At 49.9% G+C, this 21,514-nt stretch overlaps 2 protein-coding genes across 2 annotated transcripts in view; one reads left to right on the top strand and one right to left on the bottom strand.

The window, feature by feature from the left end:
* The window catches only part of LOC115357271 (multidrug resistance-associated protein 9-like), a 34,903-nt gene extending 24,269 nt beyond the window's left edge, over window positions 1-10,634 (top strand). Inside the window, exons 17-30 of the mRNA XM_030048690.1 lie at window positions 135-185; window positions 770-868; window positions 964-1,067; window positions 1,406-1,597; window positions 3,633-3,859; window positions 4,900-5,037; window positions 5,923-6,112; window positions 6,506-6,595; window positions 7,045-7,231; window positions 8,782-8,941; window positions 9,227-9,305; window positions 9,520-9,633; window positions 10,209-10,373; window positions 10,501-10,634. Coding sequence (XP_029904550.1) covers window positions 135-185; window positions 770-868; window positions 964-1,067; window positions 1,406-1,597; window positions 3,633-3,859; window positions 4,900-5,037; window positions 5,923-6,112; window positions 6,506-6,595; window positions 7,045-7,231; window positions 8,782-8,941; window positions 9,227-9,305; window positions 9,520-9,633; window positions 10,209-10,373; window positions 10,501-10,593 — 1,889 coding nt within the window. The 3' untranslated portion in view covers window positions 10,594-10,634. The remainder of the gene's footprint in view (window positions 1-134; window positions 186-769; window positions 869-963; window positions 1,068-1,405; window positions 1,598-3,632; window positions 3,860-4,899; window positions 5,038-5,922; window positions 6,113-6,505; window positions 6,596-7,044; window positions 7,232-8,781; window positions 8,942-9,226; window positions 9,306-9,519; window positions 9,634-10,208; window positions 10,374-10,500) is intronic.
* A 3,776-nt stretch (window positions 10,635-14,410) lies between these two features.
* LOC115357272 (Golgi apparatus protein 1-like) overlaps window positions 14,411-21,514 on the bottom strand; it is a 33,563-nt gene continuing 26,459 nt past the window's right edge. Inside the window, exons 23-25 of the mRNA XM_030048691.1 lie at window positions 20,736-20,856; window positions 19,303-19,409; window positions 14,411-15,803 (exon numbers count right to left, since the gene is read on the bottom strand). Coding sequence (XP_029904551.1) covers window positions 15,636-15,803; window positions 19,303-19,409; window positions 20,736-20,856 — 396 coding nt within the window. The 3' untranslated portion in view covers window positions 14,411-15,635. The remainder of the gene's footprint in view (window positions 15,804-19,302; window positions 19,410-20,735; window positions 20,857-21,514) is intronic.

Raw genomic sequence — 21,514 nt, forward strand, 5'->3', positions numbered from 1 at the left:
ATAAGAATAATAATGATAAACACATACATAAATAATAATATATATTAGTATATGTAAAAATGTAGCTGTGTGTGCTGTACAGTGTGTGATGTGTGTGTGTGTGTGTGTGTGTGTGTGTGTGTGTTTCCCTGCAGCGTTCGACGGCTCAGACGAGGGCGTGGACGGGCCGGCATCCGGCGGCACCAGTAAGCCTGACCAGTTCGTCCTGATGAGAATAGAAACACACAGACTGATGACAGGATGAGAGACGTGACGCTGTGGAGACGCTGTGTCCACCTCACGTCTCACACAGGAGACAGCCACATGCAGTTATAGATAGATAGATAGATAGATAAATAGATAGATAGATAGATAGATAGATAGATAGATAGATAGATAGATCAATAGATAGATAGATAGATATACTTTATTGATCCCAACCAGGGAAATTCTGGTGTTCCAGCAGCAACAGTAGAAACATATAATAAAGTTAAATAAAAAGAATAAAGGCTAAATATATACAATAAAGACTATAAAGACTAAAAACTAAAATATACAATAAGGACTAACCTAAGAAAAAGAAATATGAGATGTGAAATATGGTGATGATGGTAATGAATGAGTTGAATGAGTTGTCATGGAGACAAAACAAACAAACAAAAACAGTTAAAACAATACAAGCCACACAGAACCAAGTGAAACACATCAGGTTTATAGAGGATTTCAGGCTTTTTCTCTGCGTAAAACTGTGTGTTTGTGTGTGTGTGTGTGTGTGTGTGTGTGTGTGTAGCTGCTGCTCAGGATGAAGATGAGCTACACACTGACGAGGCAGCTGGAGAAGGTCCAGTTCCCTGGAGCGTCTACAAGCAGTACTGCAAGGCAGCTGGAGGTCCACACACACACACACACACACACACACACACACACACACACACACACACACACAGAGCTGGGAGTGAGCTGTGGTGTGCCTCTGCTCCTCAGGCTACATCGTGACCTTCCTCGTCTTCCTCCTCATGATCCTCATGGCCGGATCTGTGATCCTCAGCAACTGGTGGCTCAGCTACTGGCTGGACCAGGGCAACGGGGTGAGGAGCACACACACACACACACACACACACACACACTAACTCATGCACACACACCACCTTATCCTCCACTGTAAATGCAGTGGAGGATAAAAGTGACGTCAGACTTTAAAAAAAGAGCTGCTCAGAGCCCCGTGAGGACGTGATGAGTTACTTCCACCTCTGAGTCGCTTCTGTTTGGGAGTTATTGACTTATTTATTGATTTGCCCTGGTCTTTCCTGATGTTTTGGAGAGAAAGCAGGTGGCTTTGTTGGTTTGAGGGTGTTGGCTGTGCAGGGGTGAATAATGTGTGTGTGAGTGGCTTCGTCCTGAACCTTCACGTCTCTGCGCTCCTCAGACCGCCAACGCCTCGTCGGCGTCGACGGGGGACGCCGGCGACGTCTCCCTGAACCCGGACGTGCGCTTCTACCAGACGGTGTACAGCCTCATCGTGCTCGCCACTCTCTGCGTGGGCCTCATCAAGACGTATTGCTACACCAAGGTGGTGATCCACGCCGCGTCCAGCCTCCACAATACACTGCTGAGCAAGGTGAGGCCGGCGCCCCCCGCAGGCGCCCCCCGCAGGCGCCCTGACGCTGTTTCCACAGGCTTGTCAACACCAGAAATCTGACCCAGCGTTGCTGAGCTGAACAAAATATATCATTTCAATAAACGTGAAAAGGGTTTGTTTGTAATTTTTTAAATAGTGTTTCTTGCAAATTTTCAAAACATGTCAGGTCATTGTCATTACTTTTTTCTCATTCTTTATGAGTTTTCTGGTATGTCTGTATTTTTATTTTTATTTATTTATCATTCTTTTTTTTTTTTTTTTTTTTGCTGATTTGCTAATCACCTTTTTTCCACTCAGCGAATTCACCTGATTTCTTTAAAAATAAAGTAAATTAACAAATTAGAAGAAAACTCTATTTTTAATGTTTAAAATGATATATTAAAATGTCACATCAGTGATGCTGGATCAGATTATTTGTGTTTAAATGTTTGTGAAAATTGTTGCTGATTTAGCTTTTGTTGACCCTGATATCAGTGAGCTTCAGTACTGATCCTGGTATGGATGAGCTTCAGTATTGATCCTGGTATGGATGAGCTTCAGTATTGATCCTGGTATGGATGAGCTTCAGTACTGATCCTGGTATGGATGAGCTTCAGTATTGATCCTGGTATGGATGAGCTTCAGTATTGATCCTGGTATGGATGAGCTTCAGTACTGATCCTGGTATGGATGAGCTGCAGGCTCCTGTGCGCCCACAGCACCACTCAGTGGGTCGATCGGTTTTGAAAAACTAAGACAATGTTTTTCTGAAGCAGGAAGGTCGGTGTAAATTCCCAGAATGTTTCACTGAAAAAACGGTTAAAAAATCAATTCACCAAAGTATTGTGATTCTTTTTTATGATTTTTAAAATCTTTTTTATCACTGACTCAATTTGAATATATATAAGATATTGATAGAATCTGAAGATATGGAACAAGACATTCTAAGGAATCCATTGGTTCAGCCGTGTCACGCTGGGCTGTCGAGAGGGCGGCTCAGTGTTGTTGAGAGAAAATCTGTCATGTCTGTTTCCAGCAGGTCCCTTGACCTCTGACCTCCAGCTGTGTGAATGAAAATGGGTTCTCTCCCCTTTGCAGACACGCCCACCTTCTGCTAATCCCATGCAGTTTGGGCCACAAAGCCTGCAGCCCACATGTGTTCTTGTGGCCTGTTGTAAAATGGTGTGTGTGTGCAGACTGGGGCCTAAACAGTCTTGGAGCTGCATCAGTTGGCTTTGACTGGAAAGCTGAGACTCTTGTGGATTCAATGAGCCACATTTGATTCCTGTGTGATGATGTTGGCCCCCATAGCAGCCATTTCACTGCAGGCAGAGACTTTTGTCACACTGGACGTGGCTGGAGAAAATGACCTCTAGTGACCTCTAGGAGAATCACAGCCTCATCAAACTTTACAGACACAAACTAGAGGAGAGTTCAAAGAACAAAAATCACAATAAATCGTAATATTGAATAGCAACATTTAAGAATCATAATATATATCAAACTGACTCCCAAGTATCATGATAATATCATATCAGGAGATAAACATATCGTCCCAGCCCTAGTTTACATTTGATCATTATTATTTATGACACATTATTTAATGATGAACAAATCATGAAAAAAAATACTAATAGACCTTTGTAAATGATTAGCTAACACTGTGTTAACATATCACAAATAAGTGGCAAGTCATCTGCAAATGATGAGTTAATTATGACATGTTCATGAACAAATTTTTAGTAAATGTTTACCTGATGAATTATTGATGTATATTATGACTGAGGCCTGTTCCTCATCTGTTAGAAATAATGTGTAAATGTATTACTGAATCATTTATGGGTCATTTACAAGACTAAAGTGTAAACAAGTCTTCATATAAACCACAGTGTAGAAAGAAATAAGAAAAATACACAGATGCTCTTTGTTTAAGAGATGAAGTATAAAAAAGGTTTTTGTGTTTGAGGAGCTCTTCCTGCTGCTCTGGGTGGGTTCGGCTCGGTGATGTCATCAGTCTGCTCTGCGTTTCCTTCAGATCTTGGCGAGTCCGATGAGTTTCTTCGACACGACGCCGATCGGACGAATCCTCAACCGTTTCTCCAAAGACCAGGATGAGACGGACACGGTGCTGCCGATCTACATGGACGTCCTCCTGCAAACCTGCATCGGCGCCGTCTTCACCGTCACCGTCATCACCGTCATCTTCCCCCCCGTCCTGGCCGGCCTGGCCCTGCTGGGAGGCGTCCTCGGTCTCATGCTCTTGTAAGTTAAATGATGAAAAAAATGAGATGAATTCCTTTACGGTCACTGTGCATTCAACAAAAACTTGTGCAGCAACACTTTGTTCTACAGAGTCCCAAAGGCTCGAGTGAGATTTTTGTTTTTGCGTTGCGTTCCCTCTGAGCGCAGCGCTCTCTCGATCTGAGTGTCGCTGATCACGTCACCGTGCCTGTCGAGCAGTCGCACTGTATCAGCAGAATTAACGCCTAGTTTAAAGTCAAACTCAGTCAGCTGATCCAGAGTGAGGCCGCACTATGACAGAACAGAAAATTTATTGCGAGGGAACCCAAAACATAGTACGAAGCAACACAAAAGTAACTGAGCAAACGTCAAAAAAATATATATATATCACCATGATCCTCAGGCACTCCGTACCATTCCATGAGACAACAAAAATACATAAAAAAATAGCAATCTGATATTGTTTGTGAAAGAGTTTAAAAGAGCAGTTTAAATTTGATTTTGGAACAATTAAAATTCACAATTTAAATTGAGAACAATTTACAGGATAAAACAGTTTAAATCCCCTCTGGGTTAGAGGGGTAGCTCTCTGCCGGGCCCAGGACCCGCCTCTCTTGCCCCGCCTCTCTTGGCCTGCCTCTGCTTCCTGCTCCTTCACTGCCTCCCTCGTGGGACAGTTGCCCCTGGTGAGCGTTCAAACTCCTCTGGGATAAGATAAAAAGCCCATAATCCAGCTGCACATAACAAAAATATTGCACGTTCACTGATGATTCCCCAGAACACCCTGAGCCACTTCATTCTGGGTTCCCTTGCCAAAATTTGTAAAATGGTATTTCACATGAAGGTGCCCTCTTGTCCACTGGATATAACGCCAGCTAAACTTCTAGTTGATGAACAGCTGTGTTCAGTTCACTAAAAGCCTGCACGTCACCTTACGGCTCCTGGAAATGTCATCAGTCAGAATAACAACACAGATTATTGAAGAATCCTGAGGATCAACAGCTGTTTGGTGGGTCCTGGTGTTTTTTGAAGTGTCTGACTGGCTGTGTTTCTTGCTGCAGTTTGTTCCAGAGGAACATCTACAAGCTGAAGAGGATGGAGAACGTCAGCCGCTCGCCGTACGTCTCCCTGAGCAGCTCCACCCTGCAGGGCCTCAGCACCATCCACGCCTACAGCAAGACGGACCGCCACGTGCAGCTGTGAGACCCCGACGCCTCAAACCTCCTGTTTCTGCTCAGAGAAACCAGAGCTGGACCGAGTAGAGCCGCTCTGCTGTTTGCCTATAAAACATCTGATTGGACTGAAAGGGAGTGATCCAGTGCTGCAAAAAAAGAAAAAATTAAGCAAATTACCATCGGTTTAAATGTATCAAATGCTACATCATCTTGATCTGTGAAATATCAAATAAATAGCAGCGCTGATTCAGAATCTGTAATAAGGAGCTCAAACAGAAGTGGGCGTGGCCTCGTGTCATCCATCTTGTTGGCAGCTCCTCGCTGAGTCAGACGACACCCCACATGACCCCTTTAGAGAAAAAGAAAAAACTGAAAGGGGCGGGGCTTTGGAGGGAATGGGTGTGGCCCAGTTTAACCCTTTGAAACCTGGGTGCCTGAGGGAGGGCTTTTATTTGTGTGTGTGTGTGTGTGTGTGTGTGTGTGTGTGTGTGTGTGTGTGTGAGGGGGAGAGTATAGCAAGTATAGTAATTATAAAACAATTTAATAATTTATTAATATTCTTTGTTCTTTTAAAACAAATTTTACACAAGATTTTTCTTTATTTTTCATAATTTTTGGAAGAATCCACAGTAACGTTCTTGTTATTTCATTGTGTTCACAGTGTTTTGGTAAAGTCCTGGTGTCTCTTTGAAAGATGAGGTGGGATCATTCAGGATTCAAAGGGTTCACATGTTCCTTCCTCCAGGACAAACCGCTGATCCAGCAGGAAGTTCTGTTTCTGTTAGGCCACGCCCACTGACACGCCCCATTTTGACTGAGCGACCTGAGGAGCCAATCAGGTCTGTGGCCTGGGGCTGCCCCGCCCACTGTCGTCGGTCCAGTCGGTGATTGGTTGAATGTGTGTTGCAGGTTCGAGTCCATGGCCGACATCAACTCCAACCACTACTTCCTGTTTTACTGCGGCCTTCACTGGCTGCTCCACGTCATGGAGTTCTGCTGCACCGTGGTCATCCTGATGGTGGCGCTGTCTGCCGTGCTCATCCCCAATGATGTCATCAGCCCCGCCATGAAGGGACTCGCTCTGAACTTCGCCATGCAGGTAAACCTGCTGCCTGCAGGGTGTGTGTGTGTGTGTGTGTGTGTGTGTGGGGCGGGGGGGGTTAAATGACAAAGCTGTGAAGAACTAATTATGTGCTTATGACAATACATGTTACCAATTTACATAGCAACCACCTTGAAGCCCCCTAACAACCATTCAGAACACAGCAATTGCATAGCAACACCTACATATACCATAGCAACCACTCAGCAACACCTTAGCAACCATCAGGAAAACCATAACAACCACCTAGTAACCACCCTGAACACCGTAGCAACTGCCTTGTAACTCCTTTGTGTGTGTGTGTGTGTGTGCTCTCTGTGTGTGTGTGTGTGTGTGCTCTCTGTGTGTGTGTGCTCTGTGTGTGTGTGTGTGTGTGTGTGTGTGTGACAGCTGTCGGGCTTGCTGCAGCATGCCATCGCGGCGGCAACAGACGTGCAGGCGAGGTTCAGCTCGGTGGAGCGGATGGTGGAGTTCATCGCGGTGAGAAAAACAGTTTTCTCTTTTATTGGATAATTTGGTTTGTTTGTTTATTTATTTATTTTAGTTCTCATTTTTATTTATTATCATTTTAATTGTTATAAATAAGTATTCTAAATTAATAATTTTTTTGTTAATTTTCTTTTTGTCTTTGTTGGCAAATTTTTTGCATGACTTATCCAGAGCATTTTTTTTTTTATTTTTTTTTTTTGCTGATTTGCTTAATCTCTGTGTTTCCCTGCAAAAGGGTTAATCCAGGGGTTAATTAAACTTATAGCAGTGATTATTGATCACTGATTATTGTAAAATGATGTTTGAACTGATTTGACGAGTTATGACACCTGGACAGTTCCATAATGAAGACAAACCCAAACCCTAACCCTAACCTGGGACAGAGATGTGGTGCAGGAGTCAGCTGACCTCAACAGGTGTGTTGTTGTGGTTGTGTTCAGGGCTGTGAGCCTGAGGAGCGGCAGGGGGGCGGGGCTAAGCTCCCAGACCACTGGCCTCAGCACGGCGCCATCACCTTCCAGGACTACCAGATGCGCTACAGAGAGAACACGCCCATCGTCCTCGACAAGCTGCAGCTGCACATCGGAGCCACTGAGAAGCTCGGCATCGTGGGAAGGACGGGCTCAGGTACGAAGCTGAGACAGCGGCAAGGTCCTCGTCCACTTCCTGCTGTGAGACACACAGAGTGCAGTTCAGTGTTGTGTCCAGCGGGGGCAGCGCTGAGCCCCTGCTAAACAGAGCAGAATGTGTGTGGGTCAGTGGGGCTCAATGCTCTAAACTGATCAGTCCAGTTGATCCAGATATTGATCAGTAACTGGACTGTTCCTGTCCATATTTCTGCTGCAGACAGGATTATAAACTGAGATTATAATCCATGGCTGTAAAATGCTGTGAGTTTGAGCAGATTAGCATTGAGGCTCTGTGCTGCTGACTGGCTGCAGAACCACAGGAGAACCAATCATCTGCTTCCTAAATGTTCCACATTTCCTTCCTCTGAGCTCAGAAATGTGGATCTTCTTAAAGACCCAGTGAAATGGACGCTTATTTTCTTGATTTGATGTGTTTCCTGTTGAAACAGGAAGTGTGGGCGGGACGCGGCGCAGGGAAGGATCATTCACAAGTGCAAATCAACAGGATCTCAGTTTAAGAGAGAAACACACTTTCATTTTGAAGGGACAGGTGGATGAGAGAGGATGTTTACAGATTTGTGAAAGTTTCATTGGTTGAAATTTGAATTTCCAGCCACTGGTGCAGGATGATGTCACTGTTTAAGATGCTCTGTTTGACAGGAAGTAGAGATCATGTGAAGTCACTTCATGGGGACTACCTCTGTTCATCAAAGTGTGCAGTGTGCAGTGTAAAGCGTGCAGTGTAAAGTGTGCAGTGTGTAGTGCAAGATGTGCAGTGTAAAGTGTGCAGTGTGCAGTGTGCAGTGTAAAGCGTGCAGTGTAAAGTGTGCAGTGTGTAGTGCAAGATGTGCAGTGTAAAGTGTGCAGTGTGCAGTGTGCAGTGTAAAGCGTGCAGTGTAAAGTGTGCAGTGTGTAGTGCAAGATGTGCAGTGTAAAGTGTGCAGTGTAAAGCGTGCAGTGTAAAGCGTGCAGTGTAAATTGTGCAGTGTAAAGCGTGCAGTGTAAAGCGTGCAGTGTAAGCGTGCAGTGTAAAGCGTGCAGTGTAAAGCGTGCAGTGTAAAGCGTGCAGTGTAAGCGTGCAGTGTAAAGCGTGCAGTGTAAAGCGTGCAGTGTAAAGCGTGCAGTGTAAAGCGTGCAGTGTAAAGCGTGCAGTGTAAGCGTGCAGTGTAAAGCGTGCAGTGTAAGCGTGCAGTGTAAAGCGTGCAGTGTAAAGCGTGCAGTGTAAAGCGTGCAGTGTAAGCGTGCAGTGTAAAGCGTGCAGTGTAAAGCGTGCAGTGTAAAGCGTGCAGTGTAAAGCGTGCAGTGTAAAGCGTGCAGTGTAAGCGTGCAGTGTAAAGCGTGCAGTGTAAAGCGTGCAGTGTAAAGCGTGCAGTGTAAATTGTGCAGTGTAAAGTGTGCAGTGTGTAGTGCAAAGCATGCAGTGTAAAGTGTGCAGTGTGCAGTGTGCAGTGTAAAGTGTGCAGTGTCCAGTGTAAAGTGTGCAGTGTAAAGTGTGCAGTGTAAAGCGTGCAGTGTAAAGTGTGCAGTGTGTGTATCCTGTGCTTTCAGGGAAGTCGTCTCTGGTGGCGGCTCTGTTCCGGCTGGTGGAGCCGGCGGCAGGATCCATCCTGATCGACGGCCTGGACATCGGCGCCGTCGGACTGCAGGAGCTGCGCAGCCGCCTGTCCGTCATCCCGCAGGACCCCGTCCTGTTCAGCGGCACCGTCAGGTACCCGCGGGCTCCACGCACCGGCAGGGCTTTCCTTCCTGGTGCAATGTGACCCTGCGGAAGGTTCCTGCTTCCTGCCGGATCTACTTTCATACCCAGTCAGGAAGAAAACAAGACGTGTTGTTTTTATATCGTCATGATCCACTTTGTCTGTTGTTTGTTCAGAGCCTCACTACCAGTGGTGCACCTGCAGTACTGAGTGTGTGTGTGTGTGTGTGTGTGTGTGTGTGTGTGTGTGTGTGTGTGTGTGTGTGTGTGTGTGTGTGTGTGTGTGTTTCCCTGCAGATCCAACCTGGATCCCTTCAACAAGCACAGTGACGAGGAGATCTGGGCTGCACTGGAGAAAACCTACATGAAAAAAACAGTGTGTTTCCTCCACACACACACACACACACACACACACACACACACAAATGCAAATGAAAGATGTATTAAAAAACAGCAAAGAACACCCATGTAAACATGTGGCCTGATGTCCTTGCTCCTCACACTGATCTGGCTTGTGGTTGCCATGGAAATGTGTTAACTCTGTGTGTGTGTGTGTGTGTGTGTGTGTGTGTGTGTGTGTGTGTGTGCAGATCTGCAGGCTGCAGCAGAAGCTGCAGGCCGACGTCCTGCAGAATGGAGAGAACTTCTCTGTGGGACAGAGGCAGCTGATGTGCATGGCCAGAGCGCTGCTCAGGAAGTCCAAGGTAAGCCGCACATATCCCACAATCCTGTGCAACACAGGAAGTGCAGGTCCATCTGTATTTTTTTTTTAAAAATGTGACTGGATCAGTATGATGAAGGTGAAGATGTCGTCTTTTACTGTGGTACTTAAAATATTTGGTATATTTTTATATACAGAGACACATTCACTTCATAGACAAAAATACTGAGTGATTATTTGAGCATCTTCAGTTTGAATGTGTGTATACGCAGCGCCTCCCTGTGGAGAGAATGAGCGCTGCACTGGACCAGAAAACATCGTTTGATCTGAAAAAATGTTTTGAAGGTTTCACAGCAGCACACGTGCACTCTTTACAGCCCTCTAGTTAATAAACTGGTGGGACTACTTTCTGTCCAGCAAAAGCAGTTCTAGGACCTAAAGTAGTTCCAGCTGGTCCAGACGCACTTTGCTGGTGCAGCGCTCATCCTGTCCACAGGGTGGAGCTGACGAGTCAAACACGTATGGAGGAGAAATACCACTGAGGAACCATAACTTTAACTCACCCCCTCACCACACACACACACACACACACACACACACACACACACACACACACAGATCGTGCTGCTGGACGAGGCGACGGCGTCCATCGACGCGGAGACGGACGTCCTGATCCAGAGCAGCATCACCGAGGCGTTCCAGCACTGCACCGTCCTCACCATCGCACACCGCATCCACAGCGTGCTGCAGGCCGACCGCATCCTCGTCATGGACCGGGGACAGGTCACACACACACACACACACACACAAAGAAACACACATACACACACACACACACATGCACACCCTACAGGCACAGTTGGTGACAGTATGTGTGTGTGTGTGTGTGTGTGTGTGTTGTTTCCTGCAGGTGGCAGAGTTTGAGCATCCAGACGTGTTGAAACAGAAGCCGGACTCACTGTTCGCCTCCCTGCTGGCCGCCACCAACACTGTGGACCTCTGACACACACACACACACACACACACACACACACACACAGGAGGCCGGGTGAAGGGAGGATGGAGTCATGAAGCTGATCTGACTCCTGACACAGGAATCAAAACGTGTTTATAGTTTCTCATGTTTGTTTTTTAATCACATGAATAAATTAATTAATTAACTCATGAATGAATTAGTTTGGCTTTTATTTTTCTGTTCAGCAGCCACAGTCACACACCTGGAACACACCTGTTCGAGCCTGTTCGTTATTCTGCTTCTATATCAGCTGGTCGGGGAGGCGGGGCTCCTGACGGGTCAGCTGGTCGGGGAGGCGGGGCTCCTGACAGGTCAGCTGGTTGGGGAGGCGGGGCTCCTGACAGGTCAGCTGGTCGGGGAGGCGGGGCTCCTGATGGGGAGGCGGGGCTCCTGACAGGTGAGCTGGTCGGGGAGGCGGGGCTCCTGATGGGGAGGCGGGGCTCCTGACAGGTCAGCTGGTCGGGGAGGCGGGGCTCCTGACAGGTGAGCTGGTCGGGGAGGCGGGGCTCCTGATGGGGAGGTGGGGCTCCTGACAGGTGAGCTGGTCGGGGAGGCGGGGCTCCTGATAGGTCAGCTGGTCCGGTGTGGCGGCGCCTCCCAGTGGAGAGAACGAGCGCTGCGCCGTGAACCAAGTGGATCTGGACCCAAAAACAAAAACTCCATGTTGAGCTGGGAAAAGGTTTTAAAGGTCGCTCAACAACACGTCTGTTTGGGAACTGGTGGGACTACTTTGTTCCTGTGTCCCTACGCCACGGCTCCAAGCAGCGCTGTGTGTGTGTGTGTGTGTGTGTGTGTGTGTGTGTGTGTGTGTGTGCTGAGCCACCTGGCAGGTGAAGCTGCTCTGTGCTCAGGTACCTGTCAAACCCTCCCAGGTAACGATCAAATGCACACTGAAGGCTGATGTGTGAAAACAGTTTATTAAATTGACAAATCTGATCTTTATCCATACAGCCAAATAAAACCTCATACTGTTAAATCTGTTACATCTCAAAATTACATGGGAAAGAAAAAAAAAAAAATTGCACATCCATGATCTGTACACACTTTTAGTAAGGTGAGTGTGTGGCTCAGCCTCAGGTGTGGAGCGCTCTGACAGCGGCCTCCACGATGTGAGACAAACTGAGCGTGACGGAGCTGCTGTCGCTTCTGGGAAACGTCCTGCTGGTTTCTACTTCCTGTTTGCAGACGGCGGTCGGTCTGACGGCTGTAAACTGTGGGACTGAACGAGGAGCGAGCTCGCACACACACACACATCTCTGGCTCTTTTTTCAGCCACAGGAACTGAACCGGTAGAGCCGTCGGCAAATCACAGTATTTCTGGGCGGTTCCTGTTGCCATGGCAACAGCCATACCGTTCACTGACGTCACGGCAACAGCATATACGTAACATATATACATTATTTGAAAATAACCCTATTAACTATCTTGTACCTGTGTGTTGCCATGGCTACCATCCTCCTGCCGGCGTGTTGGCTGTCCCGGGCTTCAGGAGCCTGCGCTCCATCCTGCGGGCTGCAGGGCGTCTCTGCAGGCTCACCAGGAGCACCTGACTGTCAACACTCAAGTCCCGCCCCCATCCTACTCCTGATTGGCTAGTAGGCCTATTGTTAGTGTGGTTGAGAACGAAAGCTGCACTTCTATTGGATCCAGAGAAATGTCTGTTAGATAACTCTGGGTGAACCCCTTTTTTTTCCCAGTCACGCCAGAACGCCGGAGATCCGGCACGGCGCCGGAACATATAAGACCTGACATTTAGTTATTAGAGGCCGGATCAGCTGCACACACACACACACACACACACACTCTTACAGGTGACGGTGAGTTGCGTGGTGTAGTTCTGCTCCCGATGTAAACAAACTCCTCTGCTGACGTCAGCTGAATGTTTACAGCCGTTGCCATGGCAATGAGAACCTCCCGGAACCAGCCCACACCGGTTCTGCCCGTTCACTTTCTATGGGTACAACCCGCCGCCGTTGAAGCTTAATGACAGTTTCCAAGGCAACAGCATCAACAGGCAGATTTCTGGTCACCGGAGCCCAAACACAGGCGCTGCCAAAAGTCCCTGTTTTTATCAATGTCAGAGGGAGGGTGGGGCTTCCAACACTACCAGCCAATCAGCAGCCGGCCGCTCATTAATAATGAACGAGCAGCTTCAAGCCTGAAAAACAAACAAGTGAAACGACTTCCTCACAGCCTCCAGTCATTCAGACGTCACAGTTTTCAGACAGCAGGAACGTGAACAGCCGGACCGACGCCTCGCACAAAACACCTGCCGACGCCACGGCGGCCCGGAGAGGACGCCAGGGCGGCTCCGGGAGGACGCCAGGGCGGCTCCGGGAGGACGCCACGGCAGCCCGGAGAGGACGCCGCGGCGGCTCCGGGAGGACGCCAGGGCGGCTCCGGGAGGACGCCAGGGTGGCCCGGAGAGGAGGAGGAGGATGACAGGACAACAGTGAGTCCAACTTCCTGTTTACAACTAAACAAACAAACACAAAGCAGACTTTGGCAATAGACATTCCATTGAAAAGGATTAGTGTCGAGCACACACGCGCACACACACACACACACACACACACACACACACACACACACACACACACACACACACACACACACAGCTCATGTTTCTGGACTGAAGGTGCTGATAGCCAGTCTTCACAGCAGATATTCAGAGTAATGTTCATGTTTGATGTTTTTCTTCTCGTGGCTTTGGGGCGGAGCCAGCGTGCAAAGCATCATGGGACAGTAAAAAGTTATTTCAGGAGCAGCGGGACACACCGGGCCTCGTTTACCCGTCACGCCTCTTCAAAGGCAGCGCTGATCATCGCACTTTTTATTACATCATCTACATACGACACGCCCTGATCTGTGTCATGTACGTGTTATTTACATATGTACAGAAAACTCGCCCCAAATGAGGCAGTTGTGATGAATTTCAGCCAATCAAAATAAGGATTTGACGTGCAGATTTTTTTTGTCAGATAATCAGAGACACGGTGCTGGAAAATCCAAAGCCAAATGCTTTTTTAACGTTTCTGTTTCTTCTTTTTTCTGCCGTGTTTTTCAGTCGGTGTGGTGAAGCACATTCATCTGCAGAGAGAGAACCCAACCCAAACCAGAGCCAGCGAGAGGCGGGGGGGGGGGGGCACGCCGGGCCGCGGCCACGCCTTCCTGCCCACCAAACACAAAACAAAACAAAAAACAAAACAAGAGTCAGCAGGAGGAGATGGAGCAGGAAGACGCGAAGACGACGCCGGGCTCTTCAGCGTGTTCAGCAGTATTGATCGATTGGCGTTTGATCAGTTGAAGGCAACAGAGAACGAGGTCACAGGGAACCTTTACATTCCAAACCCTCCAGCTCATCTGACCTTTGACCCCTGAACCTTCACAGCACCCGGCTGGATGCGTCAGTGTAGGTTTCCGTTCACACACACACACACACACACACACACACACACACACACACACACACACACAGAGAAGAACTTCACTACGACTCAGGCCACGTCCACATGGAGACAATTTTCAGGTGTGTGTGTTCTCATGTGGACAGAGAGGTTTTCAAAAACGCTCCCATGTGGACGGAGTTTAAAGACAAACAAACAAAAACCCTTGACGTGGTGTTAGGGTTAGGGTCTCCACGTGGTGTTAGGGTTAGGGTCTCCACGTGGTGTTAGGGTTAGGGTCTCCACGTGGTGTTAGGGTTAGGGTCTCCATGTGGTATTAGGGTTAGGGTCTCCACGTGGTGTTAGGGTTAGGGTCTCCACGTGGTATTAGGGTTAGGGTCTCCACGTGGTGTTAGGGTTAGGGTCTCCACGTGGTGTTAGGGTTAGGGTCTCCACGTGGTGTTAGGGTTAGGGTCTCCACGTGGTGTTAGGGTTAGGGTCTCCACGTGGTGTCGTGAAGTCTCCGCGTGGACGCCGCCTCACATTCAGCCTCAGTAAACTATAGAGGCTTTTCACAACAAAAACCCAAAGTGCAATGACTGCAGGAGCATCTCCATGAAGACGTTCCCTGTGATGCAGACCAGCTCCTTCAGCAGAGCCAAGACTATCATCTTCATCTTCATCATCATCATCATCATCATCATCATCATCAGGGTGGTAAATCATCTCTCTGCCCCCCCCCCCACCGGCTGCAGTGTCTGCCGGACAGCCACTCAAACTTTTTCCCAGATAATTATATTTAAATTTACGAGCATGTTTTGAGACCTGTAAAATGATCTTTAATAACTACAAATATAACTCTCTTGTCATTTTCTTTCTTGCCAAGTATTTTTTGCTAAATTTCTGATTTTCTGAGTTTGTAGTTTTTTGTCTCCATGAAAAATGAGTCTGTCTGAGACATAAACTGGACAGAGTTTCATGTTTCTTTCCTCCTCTCATCTTTTCAGGAAATCATCTGCTTTCTACTTTGTTTTCACTGTTTTCTGTTTTTGGAGCTTTGGAGCTGCAGGTTGGACTAAACACATCGACACACAGCAGGGGCGGGATAATTTACCACCCTGATCATCATCATCATCATCATCATCATCATCATCATCATCAACAACATCATCATCATCGTCCAGTGTCTGATTTGGGTCCAAACTGGTTGTCATGGTGACAGCCGAGTGCGGTGCAGGGGTGGAGCGAGTGTGATCGATAGGAAACATTTCAAAAAGACGACGTTCGTCCTAAAGTTTGATTCTGCTCCGCAGCAGCAGAGAGCCTCGGCCTGGCCGATGAGGCGGCGGGAGGAGCGACCCTAACATCGTCACACACTCTTCTTCTGCCGGCCGAGAGGCTGCAGCCTCATGACGAGTCCATCAGGAACGAGACGTTTCGGTCAGAAGAAGCTCGATGTTCAGGAGAACAGACGCTCCATGTTCTCCTGAGCTTCCACCATGTCCAACAGGAGGGGGCGGGCTGCAGGACTGAGGGGTCTAAACGGGGGGAGGAGCCGAGGACGGGCGCTGGCACTGTGTAGACTGGGGGTGGGGGGGTAGTGGGAGGAGCCAGTCTTTTCTGAGGCATGCGGGCGTGCGACCTCTACCTGTCCTTCAGCTCCCGGGTCACGCGCTTGGTGATACGGCCGCACAGCAGGCCGACCAGGAAGAGCATGCACACGCTCAGAGCCAGCACCAGTATCATGTAGTTCTTAGAGGGCGACGCCATCACCTGCAGCACCAGGTCTAAGAAACCCTCCGCTGGCGCCACCTGGAGGACAAACAAATGAAACATTGGAACATTAGTAAAAAATTATACTATTAGCAATATTACTTAAAAATAAAAAAAACATTTTTCTAATGATTAAAGTGTTCTGTTTAAGTGTGGGCTCAGTGATGGTGGATCAGATGTTTTGTGTCCAAATGTTTATGAAAAACAAATGTGTTGAGGTCAGGTCCCTGCAGGGTGAGGTGAGGTCACAGGGTGAGGTCAGGTCCCTGCAGGGTGAGGTGAGGTCACAGGGTGAGGTCAGGTCACAGGGTGAGGTCAGGACACAGGGTGAGGTCAGGACACAGGGTGAGGTGAGGTCACAGGGTGAGGTGAGGTCACAGGGTGAGGTCAGGTCACAGGGTGAGGTCAGGTCCCTGCAGGGTGAGGTCAGGTCACAGGGTGAGGTCAGGACACAGGGTGAGGTCAGGACACAGGGTGACGTCAGGACACAGGGTGAGGTCAGGTCACAGGGTGAGGTCAGGTCACAGGGTGAGGTCAGATCCCTGCAGGGTGAGGTCGGGTCCCTGCAGGGTGAGGTCAGGTCACAGGGTGAGGTCAGGTCCCTGCAGGGTGAGGTCAGGTCACAGGGTGAGGTCGGGTCACAGGGTGAGGTCAGGTCACAGGGTGAGGTCAGGTCACAGGGTGAGGTCAGATCCCTGCAGGGTGAGGTCGGGTCCCTGCAGGGTGAGGTCAGGTCACAGGGTGAGGTCAGATCCCTGCAGGGTGAGGTCAGGTCCCTGCAGGGTGAGGTCAGGTCACAGGGTGAGGTCAGGTCACAGGGTGAGGTCAGGTCACAGGGTGAGGTTGGGTCCCTGCAGGGTGAGGTCAGGTCACAGGGTGAGGTTGGGTCACAGGGTGAGGTCAGGTAACAGGGTGAGGTCAGGTCACAGGGTAAGGTCAGGTCCTTGCAGGGTGAGGTCAGGTCCCTGCAGGGTGAGGTCAGGTCACAGGGTGAGGTCAGGTCACAGGGTGAGGTCAGGTCCCTGCAGGGTGAGGTCAGGTCACAGGGTGAGGTCAGGTCCCTGCAGGGTGAGGTCAGGACACAGGGTGAGGTCGAGTCACAGGGTGAGGTCAGGTCACAGGGTGAGGTCAGGTCACAGAGTGAGGTCAGGACACAGGGTGAGGTCAGGTCACAGAGTGAGGTCAGGACACAGGGTGAGGTCAGGTCCTTGCAGGGTGAGGTCAGGTCACAGGGTGAGGTCAGGTCACAGAGTGAGGTCAGGACACAGGGTGAGGTCAGGACACAGGGTGAGGTCGGGTCCTTGCAGGGTGAGGTCAGGTCACAGGGTAAGGTCAGGTCCCTGCAGGGTGAGGTCAGGACACAGGGTGAGGTCAGGTCCCTGCAGGGTGAGGTCAGGTCCCTGCAGGATGAGGTCAGGTCACAGGGTGAGGTCAGGACACAGGGTGAGGTCAGGTCACAGAGTGAGGTCAGGTCACATGGTGAGGTCAGGTCCCTGCAGGGTGAGGTCAGGTCACAGGGTGAGGTTGGGTCACAGGGTGAGGTCAGGTCACAGGGTGAGGTCAGGTCACAGGGTGAGGTCGGGTCCTTGCAGGGTGAGGTCAGGTCACAGGGTAAGGTCAGGTCCTTGCAGGGTGAGGTCAGGTCCCTGCAGGGTGAGGTCAGGTCACAGGGTGAGGTCAGGTCACAGGGTGAGGTCACGTCACAGGGTGAGGTCAGGTCACATGGTGAGGTCAGGTCCCTGCAGGGTGAGGTCAGGTCACAGGGTGAGGTTGGGTCACAGGGTGAGGTCAGGTCACAGGGTGAGGTCAGGTCACAGGGTGAGGTCGGGTCCTTGCAGGGTGAGGTCAGGTCACAGGGTGAGGTCAGGTCACAGGGTAAGGTCAGGTCCTTGCAGGGTGAGGTCAGGTCCCTGCAGGGTGAGGTCAGGTCACAGGGTGAGGTCAGGTCACAGGGTGAGGTCAGGTCCCTGCAGGGTGAGGTCAGGTCACAGGGTGAGGTCAGGTCCCTGCAGGGTGAGGTCAGGACACAGGGTGAGGTCGAGTCACAGGGTGAGGTCAGGACACAGGGTGAGGTCAGGTCACAGAGTGAGGTCAGGACACAGGGTGAGGTCAGGTCACAGAGTGAGGTCAGGACACAGGGTGAGGTCAGGTCCCTGCAGGGTGAGGTCAGGTCCCTGCAGGATGAGGTCAGGTCACAGGGTGAGGTCAGGACACAGGGTGAGGTCAGGTCACAGAGTGAGGTCAGGACACAGGGTGAGGTCAGGTCCCTGCAGGGTGAGGTCAGGTCACAGGGTGAGGTCAGGTCCTTGCAGGGTGAGGTCAGGTCCTTGCAGGGTGAGGTCAGGTCACAGGGTGAGGTCAGGACACAGGGTGAGGTCAGGTCACAGGGTGAGGTCAGGTCCCTGCAGGGTGAGGTCAGGTCACAGGGTGAGGTCAGGTCCTTGCAGGGTGAGGTCAGGTCACAGGGTGAGGTCAGGACACAGGGTGAGGTCAGGTCACAGGGTGAGGTCGGGTCACAGGGTGAGGTCAGGTCACAGGGTGAGGTCAGGTCACAGGGTGAGGTCAGGACACAGGGTGAGGTCGGGTCACAGGGTGAGGTCAGGTCCCTGCAGGGTGAGGTCAGGTCACAGGGTGAGGTCAGGTCCCTGCAGGGTGAGGTCAGGACACAGGGTGAGGTCAGGTCACAGGGTGAGGTCAGGACACAGGGTGAGGTCAGGTCACAGGGTGAGGTCAGGACACAGGGTGAGGTCAGGTCCCTGCAGGGTGAGGTCAGGTCACAGGGTGAGGTCAGGACACAGGGTGAGGTCGGGTCACAGGGTGAGGTCAGGTCCCTGCAGGGTGAGGTCAGGTCACAGGGTGAGGTCAGGACACAGGGTGAGGTCGAGTCACAGGGTGAGGTCAGGTCACAGGGTGAGGTCAGGTCACAGGGTGAGGTCAGGACACAGGGTGAGGTCGGGTCACAGGGTGAGGTCAGGTCACAGGGTGAGGTCGGGCCACAGGGTGAGGTCAGGTCCCTGCAGGGTGAGGTCGGGTCACAGGGTGAGGTCAGGTCACAGGGTGAGGTCGAGTCACAGGGTGAGGTCAGGACACAGGGTGAGGTCGGGTCACAGGGTGAGGTCAGGTCACAGGGTGAGGTCGGGCCACAGGGTGAGGTCAGGTCCCTGCAGGGTGAGGTCGGGTCACAGGGTGAGGTCAGGACACAGGGTGAGGTCGAGTCACAGGGTGAGGTCAGGTCACAGGGTGAGGTCAGGTCACAGGGTGAGGTCAGGACACAGGGTGAGGTCGGGTCACAGGGTGAGGTCAGGTCACAGGGTGAGGTCGGGCCACAGGGTGAGGTCAGGTCCCTGCAGGGTGAGGTCGGGTCACAGGGTGAGGTCAGGACAAAGGGTGAGGTCAGGTCACAGGGTGAGGTCAGGTCCCTGCAGGGTGAGGTCGGGTCACAGGGTGAGGTTGATTCCCTGCAGGGTCACAGTGCTCGGTGGCTGACTGGAGGGCGACTGGGTGTGAAATGCTTCGTCCCTCACCCTGAGCCGGTTACCTTGGCGGCGTAGCTCCACATTTCGATGCGGTCCTGAAGTCTCTTCTTACACTCCGGCTGCAGGCGGATTCTCTTGTCCTGTAATGCCTCTATCAGACACGACATCTCTGCACACACACACACACACACACACACACACACATGCACACACACAGAGTCAGGGTACCAAACCCAAAGCTCAGACCGGACCAGCTGTGAGAGCCAGGGCCAGGTAGACTTAGAACTTCCTCAGATTTTTATTTTATGGTGGTCAAATGCCACAGAGACAGAACAGGTGGAACCGGAACGGGCCTTTGGGTTCACTGCAAGTCAGAGTCACTGTGTGGTTCTTGTTGCCTTGGCAACAGCTGTAAACATTCAGTTGATGTCACGGAGTCAGCAGAGGAGTTTGTTTACGTCGGGAGCAGAACTACACCATGCAACTCACACTGTCGCCTGTAATATCTCTGTAATATTCCTGTCGTATTCCTGTAATATTGCTGTAGTATTGCTGTAGTATTGCTGTTGTATTCCTGTAATACTCCTGTAATACTCCTGTAGTATTCCAGTAATATCCCTGTAATATTCCTGTAGTATTCCTGTAATATCCCTGTAATATTGCTGTAGCTGCTCAGCTGCTATGAGTGTGTGTGTGTGCTGCTCCCAGTAGAAACGGCCTAGAAAGTAAATTAGAGAGGTTAATATTGCTGAGGGGAGTGCGTGCTGCGTCTCTCCCTCAGCTTCCCCTCAGCTTCCCCTCAGTTTCTCCTCAGGTTCTCCTCAGGTTCTCCTCTGGTTCTCCTCGGCCTGTGCAGCTTCACACTGGAACAGCGAATGTCTAGCAGCAGCAGCTGATGTGACCTCTAAGAACTAAATGTTATTGAAGGTCTTATTAAATATTAAACGTCTGCCTGAGAGGCTGTGAATCAGCTGCTGATCATTCTGAAATAACTTTATCAGCAGCAGATGGTTTGAGTTGGTTGTTGCTGTGATGCCGTGACAGAGATCCACCAACAGCAGCTGCTGCTGACGTCACCATGGAGGTTTCAATAAAGTTATTCAAACAAACTCTTCTGCTGACGCCGTGACGTCAGTGAACGCTACAGCTGTTACCACGGCAACAGAAACCACCCAGAAATACTCTGATTTGCTCTACCTGTTCAGTTCCTGTGGCTGCTCCACTGTCAGCTGACCACAGACACTCGGGTTGTTATGAAAAAGAGCCAGAGATGAACAGCTTCATGCTTCTTAGGATAAATGAATTTCACAATAAGAGTTTTGAGTTTGTCCAGTGGTGGTGAATGTAAACTGCTGGCACAGGGCGGCAAAACAAGTTCAGACCAGAGCAGATTTATTAACGGAAACTGTCACTGATAGGACAGTCACCGCTCTGTCCAGCCGCATAAATTAATAGCTAAATCGTTTACTGGTCTGCTCTGTGGGAGGTTACTCACGGCGTCCTCTGCCCGGCGGGATGGCGGCACAGTGGTGCTTCAGGTCCAGAGCGCAGGCCGTGTGCAGGACCGGATCCACGAAGATGTCCGCCTTGCTCTCCTTCAGCATGTTCAGCACTTCCTGCACAGGAAACCGATGGCAGCAACATCCAATCACAAATCAAATCAAATCCATCCAGGTCACCTGAGGTTATCATTATACTACCACTGATAAACTTCAGTTCCTTCAGATTCTGCTGCCGGACTTTTAACCAGAACCAGAAGCAGAACCAGAACCAGGGAGCAGATGAGTCCAGGTTGAGCTGAGCTGCAGCAGCTGCCTGTGTCTGTCAGGACTGATCTGAAGCTTCTCCTGCTGGTCTCCAGCCTCTTCATGTCTGCATCACTGAGTCTTTGTGCTTTTAGAATCCCTCACAGCCTCTCAGATCCTCTGCTGCTGCTTTTTAAAATACAAACTGTCACATAAACAGGAGAATCGTCAGCCAAGACGTTTTTAACTGGTTCCTCCCCGAGGCTGGAAGAGCTCTGTGGACGTTTTCAAATAAACCACGACTGAAAACTGATTTATTTGATTTTACCTGTCGCACTTCCTTTGTTTTATTCTGTTATTCTGTTCTTTCACATTTTATTGTCTTTATTTCTTCCTTTGTATTTTACTGATTCTGTATCTTAATTTATCTCCATCTTTTATAGATGTTATTGACATTTCTTTATTCACTTTATTGTAAAGCATATTGAGCTGCAAGCCCTGCATGAAAATTTCTATATAAACAAAGTAT

Source organism: Myripristis murdjan, chromosome 3 (assembly GCF_902150065.1).
Source record: "Myripristis murdjan chromosome 3, fMyrMur1.1, whole genome shotgun sequence".
Classification (NCBI taxonomy): domain Eukaryota; kingdom Metazoa; phylum Chordata; class Actinopteri; order Holocentriformes; family Holocentridae; genus Myripristis; species Myripristis murdjan.